This window comes from Colletotrichum chrysophilum, assembly GCF_026319265.1.
Source record: "Colletotrichum chrysophilum strain AFK26 chromosome Unknown scaffold_185, whole genome shotgun sequence".
NCBI classification, from domain to species: domain Eukaryota; kingdom Fungi; phylum Ascomycota; class Sordariomycetes; order Glomerellales; family Glomerellaceae; genus Colletotrichum; species Colletotrichum chrysophilum.
Window position 1 is genome coordinate 63,783 of NW_026517472.1, and position 19,985 is coordinate 83,767.

At 54.4% G+C, this 19,985-nt stretch overlaps 7 protein-coding genes across 7 annotated transcripts; 4 read left to right on the forward strand and 3 right to left on the reverse strand.

Moving 5' to 3' along the window:
• Positions 1-682: 682 nt before the first annotated feature.
• On the reverse strand, positions 683-2,089 carry COL26b_012672 (uncharacterized protein; the record flags this gene model as incomplete). Its single annotated transcript, XM_053185311.1, has 1 exon — positions 683-2,089. The coding sequence occupies one exon, from the start codon at positions 2,087-2,089 to the stop codon at positions 683-685; it is 1,407 nt and encodes a 468-aa protein (XP_053030754.1).
• An 860-nt stretch (positions 2,090-2,949) lies between these two features.
• Positions 2,950-4,149, reverse strand: COL26b_012673 (uncharacterized protein; the record flags this gene model as incomplete). The annotated part of the gene is made up of 1 exon (XM_053185312.1): positions 2,950-4,149. The coding sequence occupies one exon, from the start codon at positions 4,147-4,149 to the stop codon at positions 2,950-2,952; it is 1,200 nt and encodes a 399-aa protein (XP_053030755.1).
• A 1,899-nt stretch (positions 4,150-6,048) lies between these two features.
• COL26b_012674 (uncharacterized protein) lies at positions 6,049-6,997 on the reverse strand (the record flags this gene model as incomplete). The annotated part of the gene is made up of 2 exons (XM_053185313.1): positions 6,049-6,870; positions 6,929-6,997. The coding sequence occupies 2 exons, from the start codon at positions 6,995-6,997 to the stop codon at positions 6,049-6,051; spliced, it is 891 nt and encodes a 296-aa protein (XP_053030756.1).
• A 3,178-nt stretch (positions 6,998-10,175) lies between these two features.
• On the forward strand, positions 10,176-11,887 carry COL26b_012675 (uncharacterized protein; the record flags this gene model as incomplete). The annotated part of the gene is made up of 2 exons (XM_053185314.1): positions 10,176-11,729; positions 11,780-11,887. The coding sequence occupies 2 exons, from the start codon at positions 10,176-10,178 to the stop codon at positions 11,885-11,887; spliced, it is 1,662 nt and encodes a 553-aa protein (XP_053030757.1).
• A 697-nt stretch (positions 11,888-12,584) lies between these two features.
• COL26b_012676 (uncharacterized protein) lies at positions 12,585-13,921 on the forward strand (the record flags this gene model as incomplete). Its single annotated transcript, XM_053185315.1, has 2 exons — positions 12,585-12,790; positions 12,841-13,921. 2 exons carry the CDS (start codon positions 12,585-12,587, stop codon positions 13,919-13,921), a joined length of 1,287 nt encoding a protein of 428 aa, XP_053030758.1.
• An 816-nt stretch (positions 13,922-14,737) lies between these two features.
• On the forward strand, positions 14,738-16,055 carry COL26b_012677 (uncharacterized protein; the record flags this gene model as incomplete). The annotated part of the gene is made up of 2 exons (XM_053185316.1): positions 14,738-15,357; positions 15,422-16,055. 2 exons carry the CDS (start codon positions 14,738-14,740, stop codon positions 16,053-16,055), a joined length of 1,254 nt encoding a protein of 417 aa, XP_053030759.1.
• Positions 16,056-17,124: 1,069 nt separating this feature from the next.
• COL26b_012678 (uncharacterized protein) lies at positions 17,125-17,739 on the forward strand (the record flags this gene model as incomplete). Its single annotated transcript, XM_053185317.1, has 2 exons — positions 17,125-17,436; positions 17,725-17,739. The coding sequence occupies 2 exons, from the start codon at positions 17,125-17,127 to the stop codon at positions 17,737-17,739; spliced, it is 327 nt and encodes a 108-aa protein (XP_053030760.1).
• Positions 17,740-19,985: the final 2,246 nt, after the last annotated feature.

Consider the following 19,985-nt stretch of genomic DNA (forward strand, 5'->3'; position numbering starts at 1 on the left):
CATGATGATTACGGGGGAAACCTGCTCACTGATCGAAGTAGCTTGGCCGGGCACGCAACTCGCACGCAACTCTTCAAAATCCTTCCACCTGCCCTTAAAGTTTAAGCTTAAAAGGTTACTTGGTGGCGGCGATTGGGTGATTGACGGACTAATGGAACGAGCCGATCTGCAAGAGCCTGCTTTGGTATGGTGCCACGCGCTCGATGCGACCTCAGACGGCGACCAAATCCCGGTTGGGTCAACTTTGTGAACACTACTGCTGCAGCTTATTCTGAAAGATCTATCGAGTTCTGGGCCCAGGGAAACTCACTGATGTTGAATTGAGCCTTTGAAACGGCCATATATGGCTGAATCTGCTCGTGTCAGGTCCCAAGTCGTGGGTATCATCGGCTTCTATTGATGTAGTCAACGAAGCAAGGAACGATACATCTCCGGAGATGGCGGAATCGCGAAATATTATCTCTCAAATCAAGGTGGTGAGCAATTGCCAAGGCCCTAAAAAGCGCGGCGGGACCACACTCGAGGTCGTGACTGGTGATATCCCAGTCGCCAAGCAATCGACCAAACGAAAACGAGGTTGGAGACCTTGACCAGTACGACGATGGCCGACTGAGATATCACCCCTAACATGATGACGATGGACTTTAGGGTCAGACGTTGTTGAATTCTCCAGCTCCCATAGCTATCTTCTCCAAGACTTCACCTTGTAGTAGCCGCTCTCATCTGCTTCAAATTCAACGCCACTCTTGCCAAACAAATCCTTCAGCTCTTCCAGCTCTTCTGGAGGAACTTCGCTCCTGTCTGTTGTGCTGAGCATCCGCCGATATCGTATTTTCCGTAACTTGGGACAGCACTGGCCGATATGCGACGCAAATGCTAGCAAATCATCGTCCACCGGACCTCGCCTTAAGTCCATGAGATCCAACGTCTCCAATCTCTCTGGGAGCATTCTTCCTAATCGGCGCACGGTGTATGCGTTCTCTCCATCGTACAGATGATGCCATGGATCATACAAACTCACACCGTCAATATCGAGACGTTCGAGTACTTCGAAGTTCTTGAACGACGTGACCACGTCGAGAAGCTGGTCTCTTCTTGCCTTGGATACCTGAAGAAGCGCCCCGTTTGAATGTAGCGTCAACTCGGTGAGCTGGTGTTGCAGTGGCTTGAGTGCTTCCACCATCTCTCGCGGTGTGCAATCACGGACAGTTTGGCGAGGTTCCAGCGTAAACTCCCTGTCGCCAGTGTTGAGGTCATCGGTCCAGCTAAACCAGAATTTCTTGACGTTCGGAAATCCGCGAATCAGTTCCTTCATTTCTGGACCAGTGAGGTTCGCCATCGTCAGCAAGAGTACCCTGACTGTGTCAAACTTAAGCTCAGAGACTGGGCCGTGGACGGTCTCGAGCCATAGCGAGTCGAGATTCGGAGCCCACCCTGATAGCGGCTGGATATTCTCAGCAGCTCCGAGGTTGTCGATGTTGAAGTCATGGAGTTTTGCCAGGAGGGGCGCGCTTCCGGTGGTCTTGGCCACCGATGAGAGTGTTTTGAAGAACGTGGCCTTGTTTCGTCGTTGATAGTAGACAGTGCGGACATTGGGCGTATGCGCCACGATCATCTCCGTCAGAAACTGGGCGACCTCTCCTTTCTTTCTCTCCTCCACTTTCGAATCCTCCACATCGTAGATGGACACTTCCTCCCAAGTCAGGGGCATAGGTACCGTCATGTCCAAAGCCTCTGCAGCCGACACGAGATCCATGTGGTTGTCGCGTGTTCCACGGTATAGGTCTAGTGCCGGATAGGTTGAGATGTCCTTCACCTCGGCCGCCATCTCCGGGTTGGCCATGAAACTGAGTAGTAGCGGGATGAAGGCGGTTAGGCGCGGTCCCCCGTACATGTGCTGAGGGTTGATGAACTTGAACAGTTCGGCCACGGCCACGCTTCGCAGTCGCCTACACACGTGAGACAGGACAAGGAGACTTGGTTCAGCCCCGACCTCATAGTCCCCATCGTCTTCAATGTCGGGAAGTTTGCTGCAGATCTGTCGGAGAATCTCGACCGGCAGCTTGTCAAGTCTCAGCTCTCCCATCATGTTATTGATGCGATTGTTTTCTGATAGGATAGTAATATTAATGATCGCCACATCAAGAAATGATTCATCGACAAATTTGCTTTTGAGTTGTTCGCTCCTGAATTCACTTCCCAGTGAGCTTGCTGAGGTCGGTTTAGCGTGTGGCTGCCTACGAGCCCCGCTTTTACTTAGTCATGTCCATGGTCTCGATGAACACCGAAGATTGAGGTCTGGAGAGAATTAGATTTCCAACCAAATGGCATGAAGAGGTGATTATAATGTGTTTTTACTAGAGGGTGCATCGTTGAAATTTTGAGAGTGTCTATTATTTCCATGACAATCTCTAGAAGCAAAAAGAAGAAAAGTGGACAGTGGGCAACGGCGGCGCGCAGATAGAAAGCTTCTTATGAGTACAGGCGCCTCATCGCTAACTGATGTGATGGCTATCTAGGTTGTGAACTTGGACAAATGGACTGCAAAATGTTGATTCATTTTACATCACGAAGAACATCATCAGCATCATTGCTGTTGACTGTAACCTCATTATTCTGGAACCTGGCTTACGATACTCACATACCCAGCTAAACAGCCCAACTTCGACCGTATTCAGTAACGACGACGTTGATGTCCTTTAGAAAAGGCATTCTGGAATGTTTCAACTATGAAAGCTCGGCAGAATCTCTCAATATTGACTCAGGAAATCCGCGGTGCGTCATGCATGAGTTCACATTTTGTGGAAGTTGTAAAATTGGATGTTTTTTTTAGGAAACTATCTGATGATGTCCTGTCTAGACATTATTGTTGTCGTGTGTTGAAACCAAACCCTGTAGCCAAAACGCCTTCAACACCAAGTTCGCTCAGTATCCCAGAGGCCATTTATACTATTCCCAGTCCTTCTCGACCTTCCAAGCGTCGCTCGGGTGTAAGCCAGCAGCGGCAAAGTCGCAACCACGGTGTCCCCATTTCCTCCGGAACACCTCGCGCCCAGCTTCTGTCATCACGTCGATGCCTGTCTCAAAGCCATATGCGTCGTAATAGTAGGGTTCGCTGGGGTCCCCGCCTCGCTGGCCCACTTGCCATGTATTCCTTTCTCGCTCGGCGTGTTTGTGGTTGAACATATCCTGGCCGATACGGAAGAGCCGCTTGAAAGATGGAATCGGGTCGCGAACTGTTGTGGTGAAGTCCGCGCCATCGATTACGGCACCGTCACCCGATTTTGGTGGCAGCTTAGCCACACTATCCTCCAGTCCCCTAGCTGTCTTCTTCTTCAAATGGTCATCGGCTGTCTTTGGTACTGGTGGGTTGGGGTCGGTAAAGCTGAATCCATCTGGTACTTCGGTCTCCCGGTAAAGCATACGGAGGTCTTCGAGCACCGACGCCACATCTTGGATGACCCCTGCCTTGGCGCTGAGCATACTCCAACCCGCTTCCTCAAGTCGCCAGTGCATGTCGCAGTCCGTCATGTAGTACGGAATAAAGGTGTCCCAGCCGCCGACGTCTTCGTAGGCTACTGGGTTTACCAGAGCAAGATGATCATAAGCAAAGAACCTAGCGCCCCATTTCTTGTCTGTGTGGAGGGTATGATTGACCTCCTTCACCGCAAGATCGTAGATGGTCTGGTAGTCGGGAGTGTTGACGGGCCCTGAGAGTCCCTCTTCGCCTTCCTCGAGAGACAATACGAGCGAATCCATGTGACTCCAGAAATAGTACGGCCATTTCCTCTCCTTGCTGACCGAAACAAAGTAGTTCTGCAGCTGGGCAAAGTTGAGTAACACCGGCGTGCTAATGACATTGACGCCGAGCATGTGCAACTGCGTGTGGTTGAGGTAAAGCGGGTTCTGCAGCGACAACCTGTTCAACGCGTTGGAATCATGGACGCCTGTGTTTTCCACCACGTATATTTGGTCCGCCGGCCAGCCCGCCGTGACGTATCCGACAACGGTTTGCAGCAGCATTGGCCAGCTGCGCGTGAAGCCGATGAGCAATGGCGGAGCGATCGGGAGGTCGTACTTCTGGTACACGTTTGGTTCCTTCGGCTGGTTCCAGGAGGGCACCGGAGGCGGCTGCGACGACATGAGCATCGGGAAGGGGTCTTTGACGGGTGGAGGCGTCCATGTCGGTAATGGCTTGTATGTCGGCGTTTTCGGTATGTTCGTCTTTCCTCTCGTCCTTGCAGAACTCCTATCAGCGACGCTGGTGATAACGGTGTTACCGAGGTCCGTTTGCAGAAAGACAAACATGAGGCAAACGGCGAATGCGACGTATAAGAACGCGAAGTGCTGTCGCGATCTGGTGGATAGCAGCCTCGGGGCTGCTATGGATATCATGATGGCGTTAGGCATGAATTATGATCGGGTAAAGTGGTGGTCTGGTAAACGTTGAGATGTAGGTCGTGGTGGTGGTGATGATGGATGTCGTGGTGATATCACGGGCCTGAGGTTGTAAGAAACTCGGCGAATAAGCGACCACCCAGTTCTGTTTGCGAACCTTCTTTGTTTGCCACCGAAGGATCCAGAAAGGGAGCTTTCTGGGTCGTGGCCGGTGTCACAAAGTAATCGCCCAACGGGTTGTTGCTTCCTGAATGTTTGCTTCGTATTGTTTGTGCGATGATTGGGAAATCACGACTCAATTCTTGATGCTTCCCGTTTCCCGGTGCACAGCAGCGCGTCACTGCCTTCTCAAGTCCCACGGCAGGCGGACTGTATTATTTCCCTCTTCCCACACGGTTGCGTCAGGTCGAATTGTTGTCGCAAGCTGGCGTGGCGCATTCATTCATCATCAACTATTGGCGCTGACTGGAGTTGATACCCACACCTCACAGCCGTTCGATGTGGCTCATCTCGAAGTTGACGATTGGCATATAAAATCCGGGAATAACAACCATTGCCGAAATTTTCCAACGATGGGACGAACAGACCGGGAAACCAGCTCTACCTCCATTTTCCCATTGCCCATGGCCATAGCTTAATAGGAATTCTGTGTGCAAACATGTCTTATCCGTTGGTGGGAGAGAGACAAAGGACCAGCCCCAGAGCTAAGCATGTTGTCAACGTCACCGCTCACGTACCTCTGAGCTCACCCAAGGCACTAAATACAGACCACCGACCAGGATGACAGATGTTTCAAGCCCACCAAAGCGCCATCAAAAAAAGGGCCAGCCAGAGCCACGCGTTTTTAGCAGGGCCCGTTTTGGCTCGGACCCGGTTGGTCGAACGGGCCGTGGGTTTGCTGCGCTTTGATGGGCAGGGGGCCGAACAACCGAGCACGCACCCGAACTGCAGGGATGAAGAGGAGCCTCAGCGCGTCGTCGGCGGACAAGCGCGAGGCCTAGTGGGCGCTCCCGTCTCAACTACGACAAAGCTTGGCTCTTGGGGGGCGAAGCTGGTAGAGTCCTGGTTTGCGTGGATCGACGATGGGATGTACCCAGGTGGGATATTTCTAGGTTGTGGTCGTAGGAGGTCGTTGTGGCTTGTGGCTTTGAGCTAGCTGGGCCAGACTTTCGTGTAGACTTGTCCTTTCCTTTCAAGACTTGGTTTGTTGTCGTCCCGCTGCCTGCATGATGCTAATATCAAGCGAGAACGAGACCACATTACGGCGAGGGAGAAATGGGCTGAGTTCGTCTTTGCAGCTCGCCAATCGCTGCTGAGCCGTGACTCAGCCCGCGGTTCTTGACTGGAATGCCTCTGACGGGATGCTGGGCCAAAATTACTGCCCAAACCGGACCAAATTGGCCGGACACCATTTCGCAAATGCCTGTGGCGGTCAGCTAGCGTTCAAAACAATGCTTAAGCTTAGCTGCAAGCTTCTCGAATGGAATGCGTACCTGAGATCGGGCGTAATTGAAAGGCGTCTGTGAGCACTTCTAGCTGTGTTCGCTTGGCTTGTTCACACGCGAAACCACGGCGCAGTAGTGGCGGAGACTTGGTGATGATGGGTATCGTGATTCTAGACATTAAATATATAGCTACAATGATGAGTTTCTATTCGTACATGTAGCATAGCGGCGTGCCGCCCACGGTGTTCATCAGGTCCTTGATCTTGACGGGCGTTGTCAACGGTGTCAGGTCAATCAGGTCGTCGACGCTCCCATTGGGGCTTTTCGGATTATCTTGGAGCGAAAAGGTGCCGAACACGCCCTGTCGATTGGCAAAGTCGAGGTTCTGCCAGATCCAGTAGACGCGATCGACCTGGGCTTGATGGACCCAGAAAGCGGGATCCCCAGGCGCGATCAGTCCATCCGCGCCAGGATCGCCGCCGATAATGAAGTGGCCTCCACCGTGGACACCCAGGGTATTCGGGAAGAAGCGATCATCGCCCTGTAAAAGCGGTGCGAAGGTCTCGATAGTCTGTTGTTGGGTGATGAGGTTTGTTGTATTTCGGAACGAACAGTATTTCGCCGCAACGCTCTTGTTCAGATCCCGCTTCAGACATCGCGGCAAGTCTTCTAGCGGATCCGTGACGTTGAACGGCACGTCGGTACCATACTGTGCAAGTGCAGCTGGTCCGATATGTACCACCATCTTGGAGAACGGTCCAGACTTGACACATCCGCCTCCAGATCCCGGTTCGAGGACGATGAGGTTGTTGGAGAAGGGCTGTCGGAGACGAAGGCCATCGTGGGGGATGAAGGCACCGTCACTGCCCAGGGAGGTTTCGGAGCCGTCGAATACTGGGGAGGCAGCGGGATCGTTGATGTCAAGGCCCCATTCCCAGTATGGCAGTGCGCCTTTGTATGCGCATTCTGTTCGCAGCTTCTGCTCGAATGTGGCTAGATAATACCGATGCCAAGCGAAGAACGACACCTGTGAAAGGTGATGAGTTAGGGATTACGCGGTAACGCGACAGAGAAACTTGTCTTACCGTCAGATGTGTGTTTCTGAAACTCGTGTAGTGTACGGCTACGAAGTCGTCGTAAAGCGACTTAGCCATTGGAACCCTCTTTGGGTCTGATAGCACGGGTTGCCTCATGATACACTGAAGAGCGGCGACGAATGACTTTCGTTCTGCCGTTGATAGTGTCCTCCTGGTAGTAACGATTAGCACGAACCGACTAGGACGGTCAGGGATGTGATGATACATGAACTTACCATTCCTTCCTCATCAACACGTTGTTTCCATAACATGAATTGGTGACATTTCTGAAAGAAGGCCGATGATTCTGTTTTCTGATGTTGTCGAGCGCCCTTTTATTAAGCTCCGCCAATGCCTTTCCGCTATCAATATCGGCCAGGGTAAAATTTCCTGAATTGGTGGAGTTACCGAGCGGCGTTCCAGTCGGCCCTGCTCGCGGTTTTCCAGTCGGTGTAAATGGTCGACGCGTCGGTGTCCTTGCGGACTGTCTTCCGTGTCGCCACGCCCGATGCCTTTCCGTCCCCGCATCAGGTCTCCCCGTTGGCGTGAATGGCCGAAGCGATGATGAACTAGAAGGTGGCCCCGCGTTTGGTCCTGCTTGGGGCCGTCCCGTCGGTACAAATGGCCGGGTTGTAGACGAACTCGCAGATGGTGCTGCTGGCCCTGCTAGTGGTAGGCCTGTGGGTGTAAATGGTCGAAGAGTTGATGAGCCTGGAGGTCCCGCATTTGGTGCTGCGAGAGGGAGACCTGTCGGCGTGAAAGGTCTTGGTGAAGATGAACCTGCGGGTGGTCCAGCGTTTGGTGCTGCCATAGGAAGCCCCGTGGGGGTGAATGGCCGAAGTGTTGATGAACTCCCTTGCTGTCCTCCATTTGGTCCTGCTAGAGGTCTTCCAGTAGGTGTGAAAGGTCGTTGTGATGACGAACTTCTCGGCTGTCCTCCATTTGGTTCTCCATTTGATCCTCCTAGAGGCCTTCCTGTGGGCGTGAAAGGCCGCAGCGAGGATGGAATTGCAGGCTGTCCCCCATTCGGTCCTCCAAGAGGTCGCCCTGACGGTGTGAAAGGTCGTAATGATGAGGGACTCGCAGCTGATCCATCGTTCGGTCCTGCTAAAGGTAGCCCTGTTGGCGTGAAGGGCCGCAGTGATGAAGAGCTCGCAGCTGGTCCCGCTTCTGGCCCTGCTTCCGGCCGACCTGTTGGTGTGAATGGCCGAGTGCTTGGCGTATTCGGAGCAGGTCTCTTGTCCTTCCCTTGTGCTAGCGCAGAGGGGGCCAACAAGATGTAGATGACCCCCAGAATCCAAGTCCAGCGCACGTTGCGAGCCATCACGCTGAAGAGAATTTGATATCCCAAAAAGGTCTAATAATAACGAACGGTGGTGACCAGATTACGATGCATGCCTAAAGGCAGGCCCAGTTCAGGACTTTCGACATGATATACGAAAACCCTCATCCGCCCATGCCATGTGGTAGCGCAGATCCATGGGACCACCAGGTTTCATCGACCAGAGATTGGCGAACTCTAGGGTCCTACCTTGAGTCGATGAGACAGAGGTTATTTTAGCATTGATGGTGGTGTTGACCCTGTTCACCAACGGGAGGATCAGAGACCTCCAGGGCTGCTAGGTAGGTCCTGGATGAAAGGTTGTTTATTGACTTTGACGGTGTCGAACCAGGGACCGTGCCTGGATGGGAGCTCTCTCCACACATACCAGATGTCAAGCGCACCGACACCAACGTGGTTGCCTCTCTCATTTTCATGAAAAGCAACATCTTGCGTCTCGGCCGAGAATATGGGGGTCATCCCCGCTAATTTTCGGGATAGCTTCGTCGAATGCGTGTGGTACCGAATTGAATGAGCTACGAGACAGTAGCAAAGAAGGGGACAGGTAGGAATTTGACAAACGCAACCTTCTGAAGGCAAATGATCCGCTTGACGACCTGTGGACTAGCGATTGGAGGCTCAGAGTTAGAATATTAGTCTTTGTACCTGACTAAGACAACGGCACCATAGCGAATGGGCGAGATACCGTTTGGCTTCGACCATCGCATAGAACATGCGACGAAGAGCCTCAATAGTCCTAACAAGATAGGCGAAGGCAACAACCTTCCCGCTCGGTAGCACGACATTGCGGGCAAAATGGAAAACATTGTAGTTACCTGCCCAAGTCTTCGAGTCATGAGAGCTAGGTGGGGGATTTTTGGACATTGGCTTTGAAGCTAGAAGGTCAACTGCAGGTCGAGTCGAAGTCAAAGGGTTGATCAAAAGTGTAGTTCATAAGCTTACTCCACAGTTCGGCACTTGGTTGAGCCTGAGATGTCAGCTCCGGGTCACAGCAGATGACATGTCTCGGGCCCAGATGCACGGAAGACTTCCAGAACGGGCCTCGCCCAAACTCCTGGGCTCAACCGTTTGGTCAGACCATGTGTTCTAGAGGGCTTGAGAGGCGGCGTCATGTTTTCGATGCGATCTAGGGACGGCAACGTGGGTTGGGATAGAGCGGTTGGGCGAGCCCGTCAGCTAGTTGGCGAAGTCGAAAATCAAAGAGGCGGAGGAGCCTCCGACGCAATCTCTCGGTGACTGAGGTGGCGGCAAAACGTCTCCTCGTTCCTACCATGGATGCTAAACTTCACTATCAAGCCTCGCAACACTGGGGAGCGGACTGGCTCGGAGTTTTTAGCCGTTCGCCGCCTGGATGACCCCTTCCAAGGACATCCAGATGTTGGGCCGAGGCTGGCGAGATGACGATGTGATGGTGCATACTTAAAATGCATACATGTGGTGTACATGATGGATGCATTAAAGTGAAGACCGGGATGGATTTGGTTGGTTGCCCATCAAGGTTGTGCGAGATGTGAGCTCTTCTTTCCAGCGCATTCGCCTCAAAATGACAGCAGCTTGCCCCACTTACCCAACGCAACCAGCGCTCTCTCGGCTAATCCTTAGCGCCATTTAGCGTGTAAGCTCCCAGAGCAACAGCGGTGATTCATTCTTCGTCACTGAAATTCGACTCACTGTTGACTCATCACAGCGCACGGGCTCCGGCCATTGGCCGGTGAGTCGATAAACCCCGCCACCGCTGATAAGATAAAAAATTCGAAAATCCCGGGCTGTCGAGATGGAGGGGCAGAGGGGTAAACAATTTCTCGAGCACACTCGCGACAACACCAAGCCAGCGGCCGCGCCATCACCAGCTGCAACATAGGCAAGACCCGAACAACTGGACTGCGATCAACAGACACTCTCCAATCGCCCAGCATGGCTTCCAACGAGTCTCCCGCCGCTCCCCACGAGCCCCCTTACACATACCGCCCGAACCAGGGCTACGAACAGACCGAGGAGGTCCCGGCCGAGCTCAAGAACGTGCCCCGCGACGCCCCGGCGGCCGACGATGATGCCGAAGATGACATGGAAGACATCTTTGGCGAGGATGACGACGTTCCCGACGACGAGTGGGCGGGAGATGCAGGCGACTTGACAAAGTCGTACAACCGCCAGCGCATGTTCAACAGCAACAGCAACGGCGACGGCGGCGCCGCGCTGCCTCGCTCCAACGCCCAGCGACCGACGGCGAACACCTTCGCGAGCGTCGACGACCAGATCACCGCCCTCTCGAAGCACGCCGCCAAGATCAGGCTCGACAGCGTCAAGGGCCGCGACGACGATGAGAAGACGAAAGACAAGGCGGACCGCGCGACGAGCGAGCAGGTGCTGGACCAGCGCACGCGCATGATTCTGCTGCAGATGATCAACCGCGGCGTGGTCAGCGAGATTCACGGCGCCATCAGCACCGGAAAGGAAGCCAACGTCTACCATGCCGTGCTGCACCCCGAAGACGATGGGCCGACCGTCCAGCGCGCCATCAAGGTGTACAAGACGGCGATTTTGGTGTTCAAGGACCGCGAGAGGTACATCACGGGCGAGCATCGCTTCCAAAAGGGCTTCGACAAGAGCAGCAACAGAAGCATGGTCAAGCTGTGGGCTGAGAAGGAGTTCCGTAACTTGAGGAGAATACACGCTGCCGGCATCCCTTGCCCGGAGCCCATCAGCTTGAAGCTGCATGTTTTGGCGATGGGTTTCCTGGGTGACCGCAAGGGATGGGCGTACCCTCGCCTCAGAGACGCCAAGTTGGCTGGAGATGACGTTGATGAGCAGTGGAGGGGACTGTACATCCAATTGCTGGGTCTGTACCGCAGGATATACCAGGTCTGCAGGCTCGTCCACGCCGATTTGAGCGAGTACAACATTCTTTACAACGACAACAAGCTGTACATCATCGATGTCTCTCAGAGTGTCGAGCCCGATCACCCCCGTGCGCTTGAATTCCTGCGCATGGATATTAAGAACGTCGGTGACTTCTTCAGGAGGAAGGGCGTTGACACTCTGTCCGACCGCGCCATCTTCGACTTCATCACGGCGACGGAGGGGCCTGTCGAGGAGCCTGCTCTGGCTGAGGCCGTCGAGAAGATCTACCAGAGCAGACCCGTCGACGAGGATGAGGCTGCCGCGGAGGTCGAGGTTGACAACGAGGTCTTCCGCAAGCAGTACATCCCCCAGACCCTGGAGCAGGTCTACGACATCGAGAAGGACGGTGCCAAGATTGGACAGGGCGAGGGCGACAAGCTTGTTTACAAGAACCTGCTTGCTGACACCGTTGTTAAGGAGAACGAGGAGCAGGACGAAGAGGAGGATTCCGAGGATGAATCTGGCAGCGGAGCGTCTCTCGGCAGCGATGACGACGAGGAGGGCGACTCGAAGTTCGACAAGGGCAGGCCTAGAGGGCGCAAGCATGAGGACAAGGACGAGAAGAAGGTACGTTGCTACTCGAGCCTTGGCACCAAGACATCACTGACATAAGGCAGGCACACAAGCTGGCGGTCAAGGAAGCCAAGCGCGAGAAGCGCAAGGACAAGATGCCCAAGAGCATGAAGAAGAAGCTGGTGTCGTCCTCTTCCAGGAAGAAGCACTAAGCCATTCGCCTTGATATACGAGACCGGCCAACCGTATCGGAAAGCCTAGGGACGGAGACATGCTTGCAATCGGATGATGAGACTCGATCGGCCATGGACGACCGGCGTGCTGTGTTTCGCACACCTGCGTAACCGCCGTTGGCCCGTTGTGAATGGCTCTAGACAGCCTTTCGGCATCATGATGATCAAAGAGAGCCCTGACGATTGCAATGTCTGCTGTGGTAGCAGTGTATCGGAGACGCTGGATTATGACGGATAGCTCAGATACCAAGATAGACCCAGTGGAATAACAAAAGCGTGTCCTTCGCCATTCTCATTGCTTTCAACCTTTGTGATACGCCTGCCGTTCTGCCCGATTTCCAGGAGGCCCTCTCCTCAGACGGAAGTTGCAAAGGCTGGGGACGCTCCTTCCTGCCCATCACCACAGGAGGGCAGAACGAGGAAGGAACCTGCCGCTCCTCCCCCGTCATGCTCTTTCCTTCCCAAGGCAGGACCTTCCTCCCATCGGTGCCAATGCCCCTCCCGATATAAAATTCTTCACATCGACCGCCTTCCATCGATTCTTCTCCAAAGCCTCAACACCATCACCATCGAGGTTGAGACATCTCTCGCTCGTTCCGCTCCCACGACCACCATCCTCCATTCATTTCGCGATCTTCTTATCGTTCACACTCATTCAGACCTTCCGCAATCCAAAATGTCCCTCCTTCTCTTCTTCCAGCTACTGCTGGCTTCTTTCGTGGCTGCCCAGACGAACCACATCATCCATGGCTTCGAGTACTACGGCTGCGTCAATATCACCTCGGACCAGTTCAGCGCCTTCGTCAACTTCCCCGCAGGCTTCACCCCCGAGCAGTGCGAGTCCGCCTGTACTGGCTTCGACTACGCTGCTGCATTCCCCGAGTAGGTCTTCTGTCGTTGCCGTCAACGACTCCCCGCTGACATTTGCCTAGTGGCTGTCACTGTGGACGCAATATCGCCACTCTCCCCAAGGTGGACGAGGCCATCTGTTCCAATCCTTGCGGCGGCAATACCTTCTATGGCTTCTGCGGCTTCAGCGATGCAACTTGCAGCTATGCCAACGTCTACCAGGCCTGCGACGACTTTCCCTCTGACCCCAACACTCCTGCTCCCAGCTCACCTGGCTCTCCTTTCCCTCCCGGTTCGAACCCTCCCAGTGCTGGTCCGCCTGGGTCCAACACGCTCTTTTCCTATCCTCCGGTCTCCTACTTCTCTACCCTCCCTGCCCCTTCTGCCGAGCCCACCACTTACCTGACCGTTCGTCTTCCGACCGTCACCCGTACCCTCAAGTTGGCCACCAAGTCTACAGAGGTTGTGATTCACACGGTCCCGCCCGGCGGTCTCTCGACTTCGTGTGCTTGGGAGCATGACCACACACCTGCCCCCTCTTTGCCTCCCATCGAAGGTGCACCTACTGGTCCCATCGTCGTTGTTCAGACCGTCTACGTCCACAAGCCTGCCGACAGCTCTTCCTCACTGCAAGGATACGACACTGTGCAGGGCGATCCTCCTGCAGGTACGCTTCAGGGAGTCCCTCCCATTGCGACTCAGCCTGGTGCGACCACTCTTGTCGTGCCGACTCTCACCGTCGGGGAGACATCTACTCTCTGGCCGTCTCAGGATCAGTCAACTATCACCATCGCCTATCCTCCCCAGACAGCCGCGAGTGAATCTACTCTCTGGCCGCCTCAGGGTCAGTCGACTGTCACGGTTGTCTTCCCTCCCCAGACGGCCGCCACCGAGACTACTCTGTGGCCTCCCCAGGGTCAACCTACGACCTTGGTTCCATACGCGGATCCGGCTGACCCCGCAGCATCTGTTCCGGGCAACGCTGGCAATGCCACAATCTCGGCGAGCCGTGAGGTGCCGGAGTTCCGCACCATCATGCCGGACGATCCTCCTGCGTCGGCGACTCAGATTGTACCTGCTGTCGTAACCACGGCCCAGGCTCACCGCGTCAACGCCGGCGTGGCTGGTGCTATTGCAATGGCGTTCATGGCCGTTGGTATCTGATGTGAAGTATGAAGGATGTTACCACTGCAGATGGTGTCAGTGGAGATCAAGGTGTTGTGCCGCTTTCTTTTTGGGAAATTTTGGAGGTCGGGCACCGTTACAGAATGCCGGCCTAAAGTGATGAAGCTGGGAGAAGTTGCAAGCAGATTATGTAGACAATAGTGGCGGCGCAAGCCATGTCGAGAATACGAGAAAGTCATCTGCCTCATTCATCATCTCTGGTTCTGTGCTAAGGCTAATCAAAGACTCTCAGCAGGATTTCATGATGATGTTGTTGCCTTGGAGACGAAACAGTGCTCGGGATGAATCCATCAGGGCGAGGAAGAGGTCAGACACGACGCATGCACGTTCTTGGTCAGCGGGCGGTTTGGTTGCTGCGGTCATTACAGTGGTCGGATCCAGGGGTACAGTGACGGGACTGTGCTGATGATGCGCTGTGGGCCTCCTCGACAGGGCATTTCGGGTCTATTTTTGGCGACAAGGACGTCCGCAAGGGAGATCTCACACAGTGCTGCAGTTCCACCTGAGACCCAAAAAGTCCGATGGTTGCGGTTCGGTACGTATTGCGCGCGCCTTCCTTATCACCAATTTCCAGGGAAGTCGCACCGATTCGGTACTTGCTCGGCGTCGCTCCCGGCTGAGAAGCAGCGCAGCGTGAGTTGTACCTGACGGCACCTGCCTGACCACAATTTCATCAGCAGCCTGTTTCCCCCGTCGGATCGACTTGCAGCAGCGATTTCTCGAAGAAACAACACAGGCAGCAGATGCAGGACGACTGATCGCCTCTCCACCCGGCCGATCAACCACTCTGCAGCCATGTCAGAACCGCATCTCGGCGCATCAAGCCCAAGTCGCGACTCTGCGTTGGAACCGCTGCCGCTGCCGCCGCGTGACGCGCCTTTGACCGCTCCGGATGCGGATGCGGACGCGGGAGAGGCGACCTCGGCAACGGCGATCCAGCACCACGACGATCCAGCCGACGCCGCACCCCAGACCTCAACCCTGGCCATTCGCTCGCGTCCGCTGACCGGAGAAACCCCCGCCGGCACTGGCGATGACATTTCGCTGGGCCCCTTCTTCGAGGTCCTCACCTTTGACCTGCGCTATCACATCTACCAGCTCGCATTCGGCGGCAAGATCCTCCATCTCTATCTCCTGTACCGCCGCAGCCTGCAGCCCGACATCCGGTGGCGGAAAGGCCACCAGCCAGTGCCGGCATGGTACCCTCACTCGCCCGGCGTGTCGCCCATGGACCCGCCGTCGGTCGATGCGAGCATGACGCCGCAGTGGTACTGGTGGAGCTGCGTCTGCGCCCCGGATGACCGGAAGCTCGAGACGAAGCTGGGAGACCAATGCCCCAGGGGATTCTTCCAGACGTGTGGTCCTAAGGAGACGTATCTGGGTATCTTGCCTTGGCTGTTGACGTGTCGGAGAGCGTGAGTTTGACATGAGACTTGGGAAGCACACACATCAGACGATAGGACTGACAATGCACCGCAGCTACGAAGAGACGATCAAGGTCTTGTACGCCAGTAACACATTCAAGTTTGAGCAGAGGCTGGAGTCCATGTACTTCCCCTATGCCATCGCCACGCCGCACCTGAACTGGATCACGTCGCTGGAAATCCGCATACCGGACCGCGACGAGTCTCTCACCGACCGCACCCTCGACAAGGCTCCGCGACCATCGCCAGGCGCCCCTCTCATCACGGAGTTGCGCGCGCTGAGCCCCCGCGATCAGTACCTCCAAATCATCAATCAGATCGCCCCGACCTTTCCCGCGCTCCGGAGGCTGCACATTTCGTTTGAGGGGTCCGTCAGACGCGTTCCCGTGCCAAAGCCGAATGTAACGTCGCTGCTTATCTCCACACTCGGGGAGGTCGACGCGGACGAGCTGGAGGGCGTTGTCCTCGGGCCCATCGACGCGCTGCCGCTGGGAATTGAGAAGCAAGTACTCTTCTACCAGTCGCTCTACACGGCGCTGCTGGCCGCGGAGGAGAGGCAGCGGGGCGAGGAGGTCAAGGAGGTTGAGCATCTTAGGAGCGATGGACGGCCCGGATGGACCAAGTTCTGGCGCTCGCTCGCAAGGGAGAACGACGCGAAGGCAGGATACTGGGTATGCAAGCATGGCTGATGATGTCCGCCGCCATCATCCCCTTTTTAGCCACCGGTCAGTTCATCGAATGGCCCCGGTTTATGTATTCCAACGCCCCGCTGAAGTGCGGCGTTCCTTTTGATTACCCCAAACAGGCAAAAATCCTCTTGAAGGCATTTTGACCTTCTTCGGGTTGCATTTTGACTTTCTAGTTCCGAACTGCACCGTGCAGCCCACCCTGTCGCGTGCCACCGCCCGACCAGTGTTTTTGGAAAGCAAACAGACAGCCGTCACGGGGGCTCGCAAGCACTGGCGATTTGCGGAGAAGGGGGGGAGAGGAAACGGAGGTGTGGAGACACTTGATGTGTTGCAGGGAACCCGCCGCCTCCGAACAACCGCCCCGTTACAGAATAACTCTGCCCGGTTCATCATGCCCTCCGCTCTTGTTTCTGCTATTCGACAACACATTTCTTGGTACATGACATGACATGTCACACTTGATGCATCGCAGAAATCCTGGTTAATTCAACCAAGGGGATTAGTAGGGATGGTTCATGCGCGTGTTTGCATACGTTGCATACGAGTTACAGCCATGGGGGCAAACAAAAGGTCAGGCGCTTTGACGACCACCACCTGAGTCCTGTGGATGTGGTCTTTTCTTGTTTGTTTCATGAAACCATCGTCGATGTGAAATTTGTTTTTTGCGGGTTTGCGATTCCGAAAAATCGTTTGACTCTTTGCTACTGCTAACCTGGTGCTGATATAAATATCTCTTGGTTCTCACTCTCGTGGGTGTAGTCTGAAGTCCGGCGCGGGTCGGGTATGCACGCTCGGCTTCTGTCAACCTGTCTTTCTTTGGCTACAGCAAACACATCTTCGGTCGGCCGTTAGTGTCGTGGGTTGTTTAGACGTTTGGGATCGTCCTTCTAGAAGGAATCGAAGCCCGTCAGGTTGAACTAGTCGACACATCACCAAGGGCGGTCTTGTACCACCAAGAAACACCAAGATGTTCACCCCTCTCTCGAGTATGAACGCCTGGTGGTGGTCCATCCTCGAAAACCACATCTACCCCCTCCCCCCTTACCCCCCTCGCAAACGCACAAAACCAATGGAAGTCCTCTGCGTCGGCCCGCCACGCTCCGGCACCGAGTCGCTCCAACAGGCCCTTCTCACCCTCGGCTACGACCACACCTACCACGGCTGGGACATCGTCTACGAGGACCCGCCGATCCCGGCGCCCGGCTGGGTGAAGCTCGCGCGCAAGAAGTGGTTCGGGGCCGACAACCCCGCCCCGGACTCGGGTGACGTGAGCATCTCCGCAGAAGAATTTGACGAGCTGATCGGGCATTGTGTCGCGGTGACGGACGCGGCGGCGAGCTGTTTCGCGCCGGAGATGGTGCGGGCGTATCCGCAGGCGAAGGTGGTGCTAAATGTGAGAAGGGATCTGGAGGGGTGGCATGAGAGCGCGGTGAAGACGCTAGTGCATGTGAATGAGAGCTGGAGCTTTTGGGTGGCGAGTTTGTTGGATCGGGAGGCGTTTTGGGCGTGGCATGTGTATGAGCGGTTTCTGTGGGCGCTGTTTTTCAGGGCGCCGGATGGGGATATGGCGGGAGCTATTAAGAGGAATGGGAAGTGGGTTTATCGAGGTGAGTTCTTCTTCTTGCACTGTTTAAGGGTGGGTTTGATGGGTAAGGGCTGACGATGATAGAACATTGCGATATGATCCGCGGCATGGTGCCTCCTGAGAGGTTGCTGGAGTGGTCCGTTGACGACGGTTGGGAGCCGCTTTGCAAGTTCTTAGGAAAGGAGGTCCCGAATGAGCCGTTTCCGCATGCTAATGCGACGGGACTAGGAGGCGGTTGGAAGGCGAGGGAGGAGATGGCAACGAAGAGGTGGGTTGAGGGGGCGTTGACGAATCTCATTTGGGTGGGAATCTTCTTTGTCGGCGCAGCTATCGCATGGATGAAATATGGGAGGTAATTGATCATATCAGTTTGCAAGATGTAATCATCCTGTGAGAAACGAGTAGCGGCTGATTTGTGAGATGAGGTAGAGAGATCTCGCTGCTGGATTGGTTAAAGTCCTTCTTTGATTGACGCGGGCATGGCATCTGCTGTTTTGTGAACGGCACTGGTCCTGAATGGACCACACGACTTTCCCCACGGCGACTAGTTCGATAGGAAATAGAGTGTAATGCCAACTTATATCACGAATGGTTTCGAAATCACCTTCAAAACCAAGTCGTCTTCGCGGAAATGCTCAATCTATTGCCCCCTTAATACAATCAACGACTTTTCAGAGCGACAGCCTGCCGAGCGTCCGGATAGTTTTACCGTGTGTGGATGTGGAGTTGAGGCGATAATGCCTACTGCGAGACGGAAGTCGGCCCCGGGCCGGAGGCCCGAATCCCGACCCGAATCCCGTCTTTACGTAAGGGATCGGCCACACCACTTTGTAGCCAGGCGCGCCCGCGTTGGTAGTTAGCTTAATCAAGCCACTTCACGCACCTATCTACATATAAGGTTTCGTTGTTGGATGCACGTTCCTTGATTCAAGGGCCCAAACCTAATCGCATTCTCTATAAGTTTGGCCACAACCGCGACCCACGCTACAATTGCTACCTTTCAGCGCTTCAGGAAATTCAAGACGTAAGCACAGTCAGGTCAAACTCTCTGCACTTTCTTAATAACCGTCAACTTCACCCAACTTCGCTTTCCTCAACAGTCATGGCCGACACTACCGGAACTGAAAAGACATTTCGCTCATACACGTCCACTCAAGGCATGGTTTATGCCCGAGGTAGGCCTGGATACCGCCCAGATCTCTACAAATTGATTATCGATTATCATGTATCAACCGGCGGTGCACTGGATTTGCTTCTTGATGTTGGTTGTGGTGCGGGAACGGCTACTCGCGAAATAAGTCCCTACTTCGCTCAAGCCGTCGGGATAGATCCCAGCTCCGGTATGATCGCCGCAGCTACCTCTGCCGATGGTGTCGCATTGCCTGCCAACGAACGAATCCGGTTTGGGGCCTCTGGTGCTGAGCAGTTGGGTTCCAATTTGTCTCCTCCCATTGCCGATGGCAGTGTAGACCTCATCACAGCTGCCACCGCAGCTCACTATTTCGACATGCCACGGTTTTGGAACGCTGCTGCACGTGTCCTCAAACCAGGCGGCACAGTGGCTTTGTGGAGAGGCAGCTTCCTACACATCCACCCATCCACGCCAAACTACGACCGTATCAATACCGCGCTCCAGTCTCTACGTGAGCGACTAAGTGAAACGAATGTGAATCAAAGTACGCAAGGCGGAACAACCTACGAGACCCTTCCGCTCCCATGGAACCTCGAAAGCCCAGTGGTTGAATTTGACGAAACAATGTTCTATCGCAAAGTCTGGAACGATAACGGTAGCGTCACAACTCAAGAAGAATATTTCATGAACCATCAAACGATGAGCTTAGATGTCATGGAGGCCTATCTATCCAGCATAAGCCCTGTGGCACGGTGGAGACAGGTTCATAAAGATATCGCTGAGACTGAGCAAGATATCGTAAAGGTTTTCATCCGCCAAGCTTTGGCGATTCTACGCGATGGTGGCGTCGAACATGGAAGAGAAGCTATCGTTACAGGCATGTCTGGTGTTCTCATGATGTTTAAGAAGAGAAGTTGAATATGCTATTGTTACGACCTGTTATATAAGTATAACAGTCAACTAACTCACTAGGGGCTTAGTTAACTAGGACAGGATATTAATATTAGAGGTAACGTATATGCATAGCGAGTCGCCCATCATAGCGAGCCGCCCACCTTTCACTACCCTCCAGCCATTTGTGTAAGTCAATTAAGCCACATTGTACGAAATCAATTGAAACTACTCATCAGCCTCTTCTTCAGAGGTCTCTCAAACTACCTGACATGTTCGTACATTATGTCCAGTCTTTCCGCAGTTACCACATCGCCGCCCG